Genomic DNA, 12,506 nt, shown 5'->3' on the forward strand with positions numbered 1-12,506 from the left:
ACTACCTCGTCCAAATCTACTTTCCCCACTCGGGAGCCTCCCATTCTTCCCCATGTCCAAGCACCGCACATCATGACCCACCACGGTGAGCTACCCCATTCTTGCTTGTGTCCAGCATGGAACCTGCCCCCTGCGCCCCACCACTCTGTCTGCTTTCCCTCCCACTGAAGTCTTGTGCATCAAAACGCGATTCAACCATCAAATCTGGGAAGATAGCATATGGCGCCTCCTGTCTGTCCCCACAAGTCTTGGTAATCATCCAATCAATCGTGCACCGTCTACAGCACATCACAGGTTCTCTGCTACAGGATTGCCTTGATCCGATTCATGACCCAATGCCCCGCCCTACTCACTGTCTGCATCCTAGAAAGTGCTGCACGAATGGGTGCTGTGTTGGCTTTGTCCACCCACCAGGATTAGTCATGGCAATAAATGAAAATTAAAGTACGAAAGCATCTTTTGGTTGTGATCAAAATGCTTTGCTTGTTTAGCAAGTAAGCAAATCATCTATTTCCACCAAGATAAAATTGAGAAAATTGCTCCTTCCTGAAACATTCACTGCATGACAATGCCCACACCGTGGGGCACTGGGGTCCTTCCTGTCAGAGATGGTGATGTAACCCGTGGCAGGGCCATGCACACATCACAGGGCATCAATGACATGAAGACATGGCTGTCTGGCTTTACCATCCAGCCAGCCCTGTCAATTACTCCCATCTCCAAGAAAAATTTGCTGTATTCTCATCATCCAATTTCCAATTTTATGATTTCCAAGTTTGCCTTTGGTTGTTTTCGTTGTATCCTTGAAAATGCATAGCGTGCAAGTAACATTCCGACAACTGCAAACAAGCAAGTTTCTGTACCAAGTTTTATAATTTTCTGTTAACCCAAATTAGCTCCCTAAAATGCTATATTTTCAATCACCCTTCATCATCCATGTTATACTTTATTATGTAATATTAATATATTACACATTTATATTATTTGTTAGAGGTAGATGGCTTATTATTGATATTATCACATTGAAATTATTATTATTTGAGCAGTATTTTGCAATCAGGTGATGCTTGAAATGACAGAAATGGTATTCAGCATCTTATAATCATAGGAGGTTGCCACAGTCCCTATGGCAAAGGAAAAATATGATTTTCCTTTCAAATATGTATCATTCATATTAACATTTGCTATGTGTGATTTTTATACTACATATTTATGTCGATATTTATCATGTATACATGAATTCTTATGGAGGTTGGATGTTTAGATAATTATTCCTTGAATAACATTTTGTACCAAGCATTAACCTCAAAGGATGCTTGCCATGAAGGCAATGGCTTCCAAAATCATACATCATGAGGTTGCACTGTAGGAAAAGACAATGCTTTTGATGATCTCAGTTGAGACACAAATATAGAAAAGGATCAACTCAAAAAAAAATAAAGAAAAGAATCAACTCTTTACATGGATCTGTACTTGTGTGTCTTGTAAGCATCCTGTGTATCCTTCCTGAAGCGTTTCCCACGCAGGTAGGTAGTCCTACGGGGAGAGCCTGTCTGAACTTCCTTCCATTCCCTTCCCTAAAGTTTATTATTTTTTTATCTCAGGTTTTTATTTAAATTGTAGTTAGTTAATATATGTGGTAATATTGGTTTCAGGGTGTAGAATTTTGTGATCATTACTTCCATACAACACCCAGTGCTCATCACAAGTGCCCTCCTTCATCCCCATCATCCATCCCGCCCATCCCCTTCCCCACCTCCCCAGGCTAAGTGTATTATTAGTAGCTTTCTGATTTTCCTCCCAAATATCTCTCAAATGGCTCCCACCCACTTCTCCATCTTCATGACAGCCCTAGTCCAGGCCACCAGCCTATCTCTGCTGGACCACGGAGGGACCTGCTGATGAGATGTCCTCATTGCTCTCCACCCAGAAGAATCTACCACAACACTGACCATGACTCACCCCTGTTCAACGCCCCCCAACAGGGACCAAGAATCAGCTGGCCATTCACTAAGTGTCTGACTCTTAATATCTTCTCAGGTCATGATCTCAGGTTGTGGGATCAAGCCCCACATCTGGCTCCAAACTCAGCACAGAGTGTGTGTATCCCTCTCCCTATGCTCTTCCTCCTGCTTGCTTTCATAAATAAATAAGTAAATATCTTTTTTTTTAAAGAAGTGCTAAGTCCATTCATAATAAAGGGACAATTTCAACATGCTAACTTAATATCCAGGATAATTGTAAGTAAATTCCATAAAAAAATTCATAATTTGGCAAGAATTTCATTTCAATCACCATATATATTTGCCATAATGATCGGAAAATTGCGAACACGGCATAAACTAAATTTCTATAAAGACTATATATAATCTGATGGATTACGTTAGTAAATTGCAATGAGTGGTGTGTAGGGGCTGTTTGCTAAAAGCAGGTAGTTAAAGATGAGTAAATGTTAACGCCTATTGTGCAAACAAAATTGAATGAATATCTAACCCTCTACGTTTTGAGATTGTATCTCCCCGTCATCCCGTATTACCCATTAGGAGTTTCATGCATGGCTATGCTGCCTGGGTAAAAGCAAGAGCTTGTGACAGCCTTAATTATCATAAAATAATTCCATACAGCACCTAGAATTTTTCTAAGAACACACCAGGTGTTCGAGAAATAATTGCAAAATCGAAAGCTATAGGAATTGAAGGGTATTCTTATTTAAACTGAAGTTGCCTACCAATGGTAAAAGGTACATTTTTTTTAAGGATTTTATTTATTCATGAGAGACAGAGAGAAAGTAAAAGGTACATTTTAAATATCTACAAGTAGCATGTAACTGTTTCAGCCTTTTCTTGCCCATATATCTCCCTCAGGATATAAGGAAGACAGAACTCAGTTGAAGTCAATGTAGAGAAGGATGACCCTCTCTGCACAGGGGGAGGGAGACACAAGTGGAAAAGACTGGAAGCCACCCATCGATCCATTTAGCAAAAGGTTTAAGGGGTGGTGATGCCATGTCAAGTAGCATCTTGGACAAAGATGGGTCCAGCATGGTAAACTTGGAGAAGCCTGCTGTGTGCATGTCTGGAGACCAAGTAGGAGTGGGCAAATACCTTGGCTTCGGACTTGGGCATGCAGGGGGCCACCTCCCTTGGCCACCAGTGACTGTGCACAATTGGAGAGCTATGTAACCACGAAGTACCTCCATTTCCTCTTCTATAAAAGGAGTATAATTATCAATGCTGTAAGGAAAAATGCCCCTGCAAGGTGGTGGACCAAGGTGTAGCTAAATCTGAGAACAATCCCAATAAAACCCGATAATATAAACGCTGATATTCTCCAAGCTCTGCACAAAGATTACCACTCCTGGAAGGATGAAGCTGGAACATGCTTTAATAACCTAATTTTAGTTTTTCCTTTTGTACGTATTTCCTAATAATCTTCAGGGTTGAGCTAAAACTTGTAGGGTTTGGTCTTCCCATATTCTTCCATCATGAACATTTATCTATGTATCCATCCATCTGTCTATCCATCCTTCTATCTTCTATCTACCTATCTATCCATTCCACTGTTAATATATTTAGGTAAATATAATTCAAATTATTTTCACTTTAAGAATTTCAAGAATGTACTGGGGACAATGGAGTAGAATGAAGTGTCACATACATGACATGGAGAATTAGGAAATAATTATCATGTCATACCTTTATGACTTTTACTCTGTTTTGATTCTATCAGAACCTCATTTTAAGATGTGTAAGAGTAGCTAATATAATTACATGGAGTTGCATGCTCATTCCCATACAAAATCATGTTTATGTTGCTGTATGTGGGCTGTAAAAATAACAACATAATTTCATTTTTAAATTGATAATGTAAATTTTAAGAAGCGATTTAAGAGCATATCCCCCTACAAATTGGATAAAAATACAAGAATTTCACAATCTTATAACTTTGAACTGTGGGAAAGATGTAAAGCAAGGTTTTCACTGGTATATGGTATATTTGAGAGCAGTGGTTCTCAAGCAGGGATGATTTTGGCCCACAGAGGTTATTGGACAGTGTCTGGAGACACTACTGGTTTTCATAACTTGAGGTGGAGTCACTAGTGGCCTCTGGTGGGTGGAAGCCAGGGATGGTGCTAAAAAAATATCTTACAATGCACAGGTGGCCGCACCTAATGAAGAATTATGCAGCCTACAGTGACAGCAGGGCCACGGTCGAGAAATCTACTCTTTTATTTAATGATAATGATAACTTATTATATTTAAATTTTAAATTCGACTTGCCAACATATAGTGTAACACCCTGTGTTCATCACATCATGAAATCTAGTCTTATAGGGGAAATAGAGGAAGAAGAGAAGGAAAGAAGGAAGTAGAGGAGGAAGGAAAAAGGAAGGAAGAAACAAAAAAGGAGGAAGTAAGGGCCTAGGTACGGAATTAGGGAAGGAGAGAAGGAAAACAAGTTGGTACTACTCATGGTCTGATATGTGTAAAAAAAAAAAAAAAACCTCAGTCATTTTTTTCCCTAAAACTACCTCTGAAAGCTTGAGATTTTAATCTCCATTTTCCTATGAGGGCATTACCATCCTGAGAGGTCAATGAGTTGCCCCAAAGTGTGCTGGTCTTGGGACTCGGAGGCCTTGTATGTACCTAAAATCAAGGATGAGGGTACAGTGACATGCTCCATCCTCACTGAGACCAGATCTTTCTTAGGTTTCCTGTCTTAGTCTTGTGTTCTAGAAGTTGGAAGACACAAGATCTAGTTTCTAAAAATACACTTCCTTATAGAATATTACAGGAGATTCTATCAATGGTTGAATGTCTCTGCTCCTGGAATTTAGACATTATTCAAAATTGGTACTGGATGGGTTTCATTGAAAAAAAAAAGTGGCATTAATGTTTTAATGCTATTTTTCTTCTCATCCTTTAATTTTAGATCAGCATTCTTAATTACAACATGAAGCTGTACTCCAGCCAACCCTGGAGTAATACTATAAAAGCTCTTTTCATGAAATCTATTTTCTCATGGACTTGGATTATAGAATAAGAGCACTCAAGGTCATGAGTTAAAGCCCCATGTTGGGTGTAGAGCTTACTTAAAAAATAATAATAAATAGAAAATTTTATAAAGCATAGCAAAGATTTGGAAATTAACAACTGGAGGTGAATTTAGGTGACATTTGTGTGAAAATAAAAACATCTATTATGGACACCTGAGTGGCTCAGTGGTTCAGCATCTGCTTTTGGCTCAGGTCGTGATTCTGGGGCCCTGGGATCAAGTTCTGCATCAAGATCCCTGCAGGGAGCCTGCTTCTCCCTCTCCCTGTGCCTCCACCTCTCTCTGGGTGTCTCTCATGGATAAATAAAGAAAATCTTTAAAAAAATATCAATCATACCTAATCAAAGTTCCAGAAGGAGAACATATAAAGAATGGAGAAGACACATATTTGAACATTCTTTTAATGCCCAAGCAAATATTTAGAAAATGCTAGTTTAGAAAAAAATGTATATTTATATATATATTATATATAATATAATTATATTTATTTTATATTTTTTATATTTTTTATATATTTTATATATAAATATATAAATATACATAATTATATATTTTTTAAACTAGCATTTTCTAAATATTATATATAATACTATATATAAATATATTTTTCTATGTGTGTGTGCAGGTGTGTGCAGATAAATGTGTATACATTTAGTAATTTGAATAACTTGAACTATATTCCCAAAGTAGATGCTTCATATTATTTATTCATATATACAAATCCTATCAATAAAAAAATACTAGCACTAAATGGGATTTCCTTAATGTATTTTGTATTCTTAAATAATGAATACAGAGAAAATAAAACCAATAATGAAAAAATAAAGCACTCTTTTTACTATTATCCATTTTTTTCACCTAGTCATAAATAAATATCAAATGCATTCCAATGAACTGATTGGGAAGTCACTAAAGTTTATAATTGTAGTTTTAGTCTGTCTTCTAATGAATATGCACTATGCAAAGTAACTTGACTATTTCATCCATCGCCATTATAACCATGGGAGAGGGTAAGATTATTTCTCATTTTATCACAACGGAGATGCAAAGAGGTTTACATGCATTGATCTAGCATCACTGAGGTGCAAGTTTTGTAAAAAAATATTTCATTGTTTTTTAACCGTGTTGTACCCCAAAGTGTTAGGAATGATGTAGGCCATGTAACTGACGTGATTGAAAGACGCTGCCAAATTTCAGGCATCTTTATCTCAGACCTGCAAGGATCCACTCTTGCTTCCACCAGACCTAAAATCAGTGACCAAATGCCCCAGTTTGCTTGGGATTGGGTCCTAAGACTTTCAGGGACAAATCTGGGAAGTCCTAAATGAACCAAGATGAGTAGGTCAGTCTACCGGAGATTTCCATTATGGAGGTGGAGGGGATGTTAGAGACAAGCACTGCATCTCAAATAGACCTGATAATGGGTGAGGCAAAAGTCTTGGAGGAAATTTACAAAGAAGACCCCAGAGGATCTACTTCAAGTTATAAATAAGCACGTGTTATTTATCTGGCTGGCCATGGGGACTTAAATGATAAGGAACCCAACCGTGAAAGATGGAAGAATCATTGGCTATGGGTGTCTGTAGTGCAGGGGGGGAACAGAGCAGGGAAATGCGGTGTGAAATTGCCAAGTCAGGGTGTCTACACCTAGGTTGAACCATGTGTAAAGGTTTAGAGTATTGAAAAAAGTTGCACGAAATAAAAACAAAGGCAAATTTGCGTCAAATCTGTACTAGACCGTTATTTTCTAGAATATGTATATTTATTAGAATGTTCAAAATCACACCCTAAATAGAACCGTATGCTCACAACAGTTAATTGCTCAGTTCCAAAATTATGGCGTGCGTGTGTGTGTGTGATTATGGCAGTATTGACAGATGCATAAGCGTGTCCCCTGAACGCCAGCTCTGAGTATACTGTACTCGGGTTGCACACTCTTCAGTGATCACGTCCTACTCTGGAGAATACATGTAATTCTACACTTTTGATGTTGGTGTTTAGAGGACAATAAAGACAGCAATGGGCGTTGAGAAGCAGTAGGTTCCAACTAGCAATGCCTCGATGCTACGGAGCAATCTGTGCTTGTTAGCCTCATAAATCGCACTGCATCTTTCAAGCAACTGCCACCTTATAGAACTAGACTTTTCACAATGCCCTTGTAATGCTAGAATTTTGGTTTAGGGCTTTTTTATTCAATATGAAGTGTTGTTTTCTGGTCTTTTACGTTTTGTGATTATATCAAATGGTTGCAATGACTGTAAATAATTTTCTAAACAAATTCACCCTCATGTAGTATCGTAGGAAAATTCTACCCACGTATGCCAAGGGTAACAACAGAGGCAATAAAGTGTAGTGGTGCACAATGTGGGCAAATGGGACCTCAGGTGACACTTGCATCATCTTGGAGACAGTTTTGGTCACTACATGGGATTTCTGATGACACTAAGTGGGTAGAAGGACATGGCTGAACAAGGATGTTCATGCACAGGACGGCACCCCATAAATGTCAGTAGTGCTAATGCTGATAAACCAAGTATTTGTGAAAGATATAGATGGAAAAATCAAAATGGCCCCTGGCTTTTCTGCTGTGTGCAGCATTTATACCTTAACATGGTCTCCAATGTCCACCATCATTTGAGTTTCTTAAATGATACCTGAGAATATTCATCCTTAAGCCAATCAATTATTAATTATATGAATGGAGAACACTCACCCTGTCTCTACAACAGCAAGAATTGTTTATGTCATGCATCCCAGTCAAAAACTATGCTTCACAGTCAAATCCAAATTCTATAGAAAATATCTGGTTTACTCCCAACATGCTGGTGCTCCTGAAAGCTCACCCAAGTGACCCTCTGGGAGCTAAGAAAAAAATCTATCCACTCGTCTAACACATGCAAAGCCTGCAAGAGGGCAGCTCCTTTGGTCTTCCTTGGTTGTCAGAGCCGATTAACACTGGGTCTTCCTGTCTTATCCAGCCACATTTCCTGCACATAGGACCAACATCAATGGAAAATGGAAACTATAATCTCATTATTTGAGATTACTGGCATCAAAAACCCACTCTGTAATGTCCCTGGTAAGATGTGAAACCACAATGCATTTTATCTTCAGAATTAACCTTTAGAATATGCGTCTTTAAAAAAAAAATGGAAAAAAAATAAAAAATAAAAAAATAAAAAAAAATGGTACGATATCTTCCCACATAATAATTGTATTGATAATGCAGTTAGTATTCAGTTTTGGAAAGGAATGTTCATGTGTCCCGGGACTATTCAAATGGCACTTGCAGAAGAGTGGACGGTTACATGCCATGATGTGATGAAATCAAGGCCAAAGATGTTAATTTTCTGAGGGCTTTGACTGTTTGATGTTAAAATCCCACTGACAGAAGCAAGCACATACGGACATGAGCATGTCTTCTTAGCACAGAAACGAACAAAAAATCAGGAACATATTTGGTTAGAGCCAACTATTTCTGCCCCAGCAAAAGGAGATTTCCAGGTCAAGTTATAAATCAAGTCAATCACTGAAATCACGTGTTGGACTAATTATTTAAATGCATCTCACGGACTCAGCATTATTTCCAGGCAACTGGATTCCTATAAGGGTTGGGGAGACTGTGCCTAAACATGGAGATCTGAACTCTAACAACACTAACTAGACCTTGTATGGGCCACTCACTGCTCACACATGGTTGGCTCATCTATCGATGATGGATTTACACTACCCGTCTCACATGAAGAGAGTAATACCATCTTAACATGCATGTGGCACTTTGGTCACTAAGAAGTCCTACAAAAAATGTGTCCAAAGACTAGCCAACTCAATAAACTTATAAAATGCTGATTTTAAAGACATTTGTCCTTTTAATCTACGAAGCTGCATAACTACAGGACCTTTGAAAATGATTTTGTTTGGCTAAAGAAAAAAAGAATGCCGGTTATGATCACGGCAGATCCTTGACAGACATCCGTGAACAATAAATGCTAGCACAGATTTTATTTTTTCTTCTCCTTTCAAGAAGGGATAATGGTGTTGTCTAGAAACTTCTTACTCTGGAACATGTCGATAATAAGCTAAAAGCACCGCACAGTGTAAGTAGGACAACGAAAAAGCACTTCCCTGTGTACACACCCTCTACAAACAAGATGAAGATACTTAAGAAACCAAGAGATGGACTTTCTCCTAGTCCATGGGTCTGTACAACTGAGCCTTTTAGCCTGCTGCATCCAATGCCTCTTCCGGCCTCCTTACTGCTGCTTTATCTCCCTTAAAAAAATATTTCTTTTGAAATTATTGGTCTAAATATAGAAGGAAACACAAGAGACTTAGAGTACTGGGAGCTAAGAAAGACCTTGTAGGAGAGACAATTAGAGCTGTAGAAAGAGTGGTCTATGTGGTATGAGGCCTGGGATAAATAAATAAATAAACAAACAAACAAATATTAAATTAATTAATTAACTAATTAATTAAATTAAATAAATTAAATTAAATTAAATTAAATTATTAAATTAAATTATTAAATTAAATTAAATTAAATTAAATTAAATTAAAAACAAGGGAATGTTGAATTTGGCCATTTTGCTATAAAATCAAGATAAAGATTTATAAGACCAGAGTAAGTAGGGATTACTAAATATTAAATCAATAAATGTTAACTGGGTGTTCATATTTCAGGAGACAAATCCAGAGGTAATATTAGTACACTGGGTTATCAAATGTTATAATATCATTTCTAGATACTATAAAATTTAAGGTGCATTACTAGTTTAATTTTGTATCATCAACAGGAAGATGCTGTGTATAATGCCTCAGAATTGCAATTCTCTTGGGTGGGTACAATTTCATTTAGGAATAAATTTAACAAAAAAAAATGGGTAAGACTTATATGCTGAAAAAGATATTCCTGAGGAAAAAAATTAAAGAAGGTGCAGATGAAATAGAGGGCTAAATTATGTTAATGGATTGAAAGGCTCAAAAGTCTTAAGTTGCCAATTTCCCAAATTACTTAAAGATTCATCACTATTTTAATAAAAATCCCCAAATCCCATCTCTTTATTAAAAGTGACACACATTCTATAAATCTATATGGTCTTACACCAATTTTTGCTAAACTTATTTCTAATATTTTATGCTTTTTGTTCCTATAGTCAATGGCATATTTTCAATTTCATTGTCCAATGGTTTCTTGCTGAATATAGAAATAAAAATTTGTGTGTCATGTATCCTGAGATCATTTATGAGTTTTAGTAGTTTGTGAAAACCGTGTAGGAGGTTCCATATAAAAATCACATCATCTGCATCTAAAGATAGCTCTTCCTTTTCAAATCCATATACTTAATTTTTTTTTTTTTTTACCTTGCTGCACTGGCAAAGACCTCCAGCTTGTTATTAGCTAGATGTGGGGAGAATGGGCATCCTTGCCTTGTTCCAGATCTTAAGAGAAAAGCAATTAGTAGGCCGTGATTATATTCTGTTAACTATTCTCCTGAACACATTTTAGTATTGGTCTGAAACGTAAGTAATAGAACAAGTAAAATCTAACAAGAAAGTCTCGATGGTATTGCTCTGGTTGTAGAAGAATAGATTTTGGAGATTCCCTTACCCTAATCCCAGGCAGCCTCCCTATGTGAACCTCAAGCAAATCTAGAACCCCAAATCTGAAGATATGATTTAATGAGATGGGAGAAATCGTGAAAGATTAAAAACAAAGAGAAACAGAGTGAACTCTTAGCTGTTGCCACAAATATAAACCATGACCTTTTGGTGTTCTATAACATCTTTATTTATCACATGTCCTCTCGACTAAAAAAGACTCCACGTGACTTACTAGTTCAAGGCTGCTTCATGCACGATAGTTTAGCAAATGCATGCAACTGAAAGACATGCTAACTCAGATTTCCAAGAAAATGACAGATGTCCTCAATTCATGGCTCTTTGCAGTTCTAATGTTAAGAGTCAACATCCAGAGCAGCCCGGGTAGCTCAGCCCAGGGTGTGATCCTGGAGATCCCGGATCAAGTCCCACGTCGGGCTCCCTGCGTGGAGCCTGCTTCTCCCTCTGCCTGTGTCTCTGCCTCTCTCTCTCTGTGTTGTGTGTCTCTCATCAATCAATAAATAAAATATTTAAAAAGAAAAAAGAATCAACATCTTGCATTCCAAATCTATGAGGGACAAGGCTGGGTTGTTTGCAATCCAACTTAGAAAAGGAGTAAAAAAATTGAACACCAATAAAAAATAAATTTATTATTTAAAAAAAAGGAGTAAAAGGCAAAAAAAAAAAAAGGAAAATCTCACAGTGAGGAATCAAGAACTCTAACATAACATGGAGGAGGAAAATGAATGAAAAACTAGAACAGCACAGGGTATTAGGATTAGGGGACAATTAGATGCATTTGAGAATCATCATCTTGCCCAGCAAATGTCTTCTGACTGGGAATAGGAATTCACCAGGGCAGAGACCATTTACAAAAAAAAATATTTATTTATTCATAGAGACACAGAGAGAGAGAGAGAGAAGCAGAGACACAGGCAGAGGGAGAAGCAGGCTCCGTGTAGGGAGCCCGACATGGGACTCGATCTCAGGTCTCCAGGATCACTCCCTGGGCTGAAGGCGGCGCCAAACCGCTGAGCCACCCGGGCTGCCCCAGAGACCATTTTTTAGTCGTCTTTCTATCCCTTACGTCTGCCATTGGGTTAGATGAGTAGAAACAAAAGATGTTGATCCAATGAGTCAGGGTTATTGCAGGAAAGTATCAAGAATGACAGGGGAATGTAGTCCATCTGATCATAACTGTGCGTCACACTGCTGATGACTAGCACACTCCCAAGTTTCGCAATCTCAGTACTATTGACACTTTGGGTCTGATCATTGTTGAGGGGGCTGTCTGCTGTGTTGAAGGAGGTTCAGTAGCATCCCTGGCTTCTACACACCAGCTGTCAGTAACAAACCCCACTCATGACAACCCAAACTGTCTCAAGACATTGCCAAATATTCCTGGATGAAAAAACCACCCCTGACTGAACAACCACTGCTCTAGAGCATGAGCAACATTAGAGTAGAAACCTGCCTTGTGTTTCTCAATGTTCTATTTCCAGAGTCTAGAGCCACAGAAGAGCACATAAGAGGTGCTGAGGACATTTGGTGGATAAATGAACACGCCAGCAGTAACCGTGGGTTAATTTCAGATCTGCTTAGAGTTGGTAGAAAACAGTAGGCTACGCAGTTCAGCAAGTCTTACTTAATTTCCATCGAGCTCTGGGAACTAAAGTGATTCTGAAAAATGTACAACCACCACCGTACCTGACGGCTCTCCAGTTGATGCCTGATTGCTCTCCAAGGACATATTTCCCAGGGGCTTGGTCCTATGTGTCCATCGCTAGGCCTGCCAGCCTTTGAAAGCTGAATGGATAATAAACCTACAAACCCATTGTGATGTCATCCAGAAC

The 12,506-nt window shown here is 38.1% G+C and overlaps 1 protein-coding gene across 10 annotated transcripts in view; it reads right to left on the minus strand.

Annotated features, from left to right (window-relative positions):
* The window catches only part of NLGN4X (neuroligin 4 X-linked), a 306,762-nt gene that overhangs the window by 170,466 nt on the left and 123,790 nt on the right, over positions 1 to 12,506 (minus strand). For 2 of the 10 annotated variants that reach the window (XM_025435908.3, XM_025435909.3), the window contains exon 1: positions 12,361 to 12,477. The exons of 6 other annotated variants lie outside the window; for them this stretch is intronic. Coding sequence is in view for 2 of the 4 variants with exons in the window: in XM_025435906.3 (XP_025291691.1) it covers positions 12,361 to 12,403 (43 nt within the window). In the remaining 2 variants the exon portion in view is untranslated. Of the gene's footprint in view, positions 1 to 12,360; positions 12,492 to 12,506 lie in introns of those variants that run through there. 2 more of the 10 variants (XM_025435906.3, XM_025435899.3) reach the window with 2 other exon arrangements.

This window comes from Canis lupus, chromosome X (genome assembly GCF_003254725.2).
Source record: "Canis lupus dingo isolate Sandy chromosome X, ASM325472v2, whole genome shotgun sequence".
Lineage (NCBI taxonomy): Eukaryota > Metazoa > Chordata > Mammalia > Carnivora > Canidae > Canis > Canis lupus.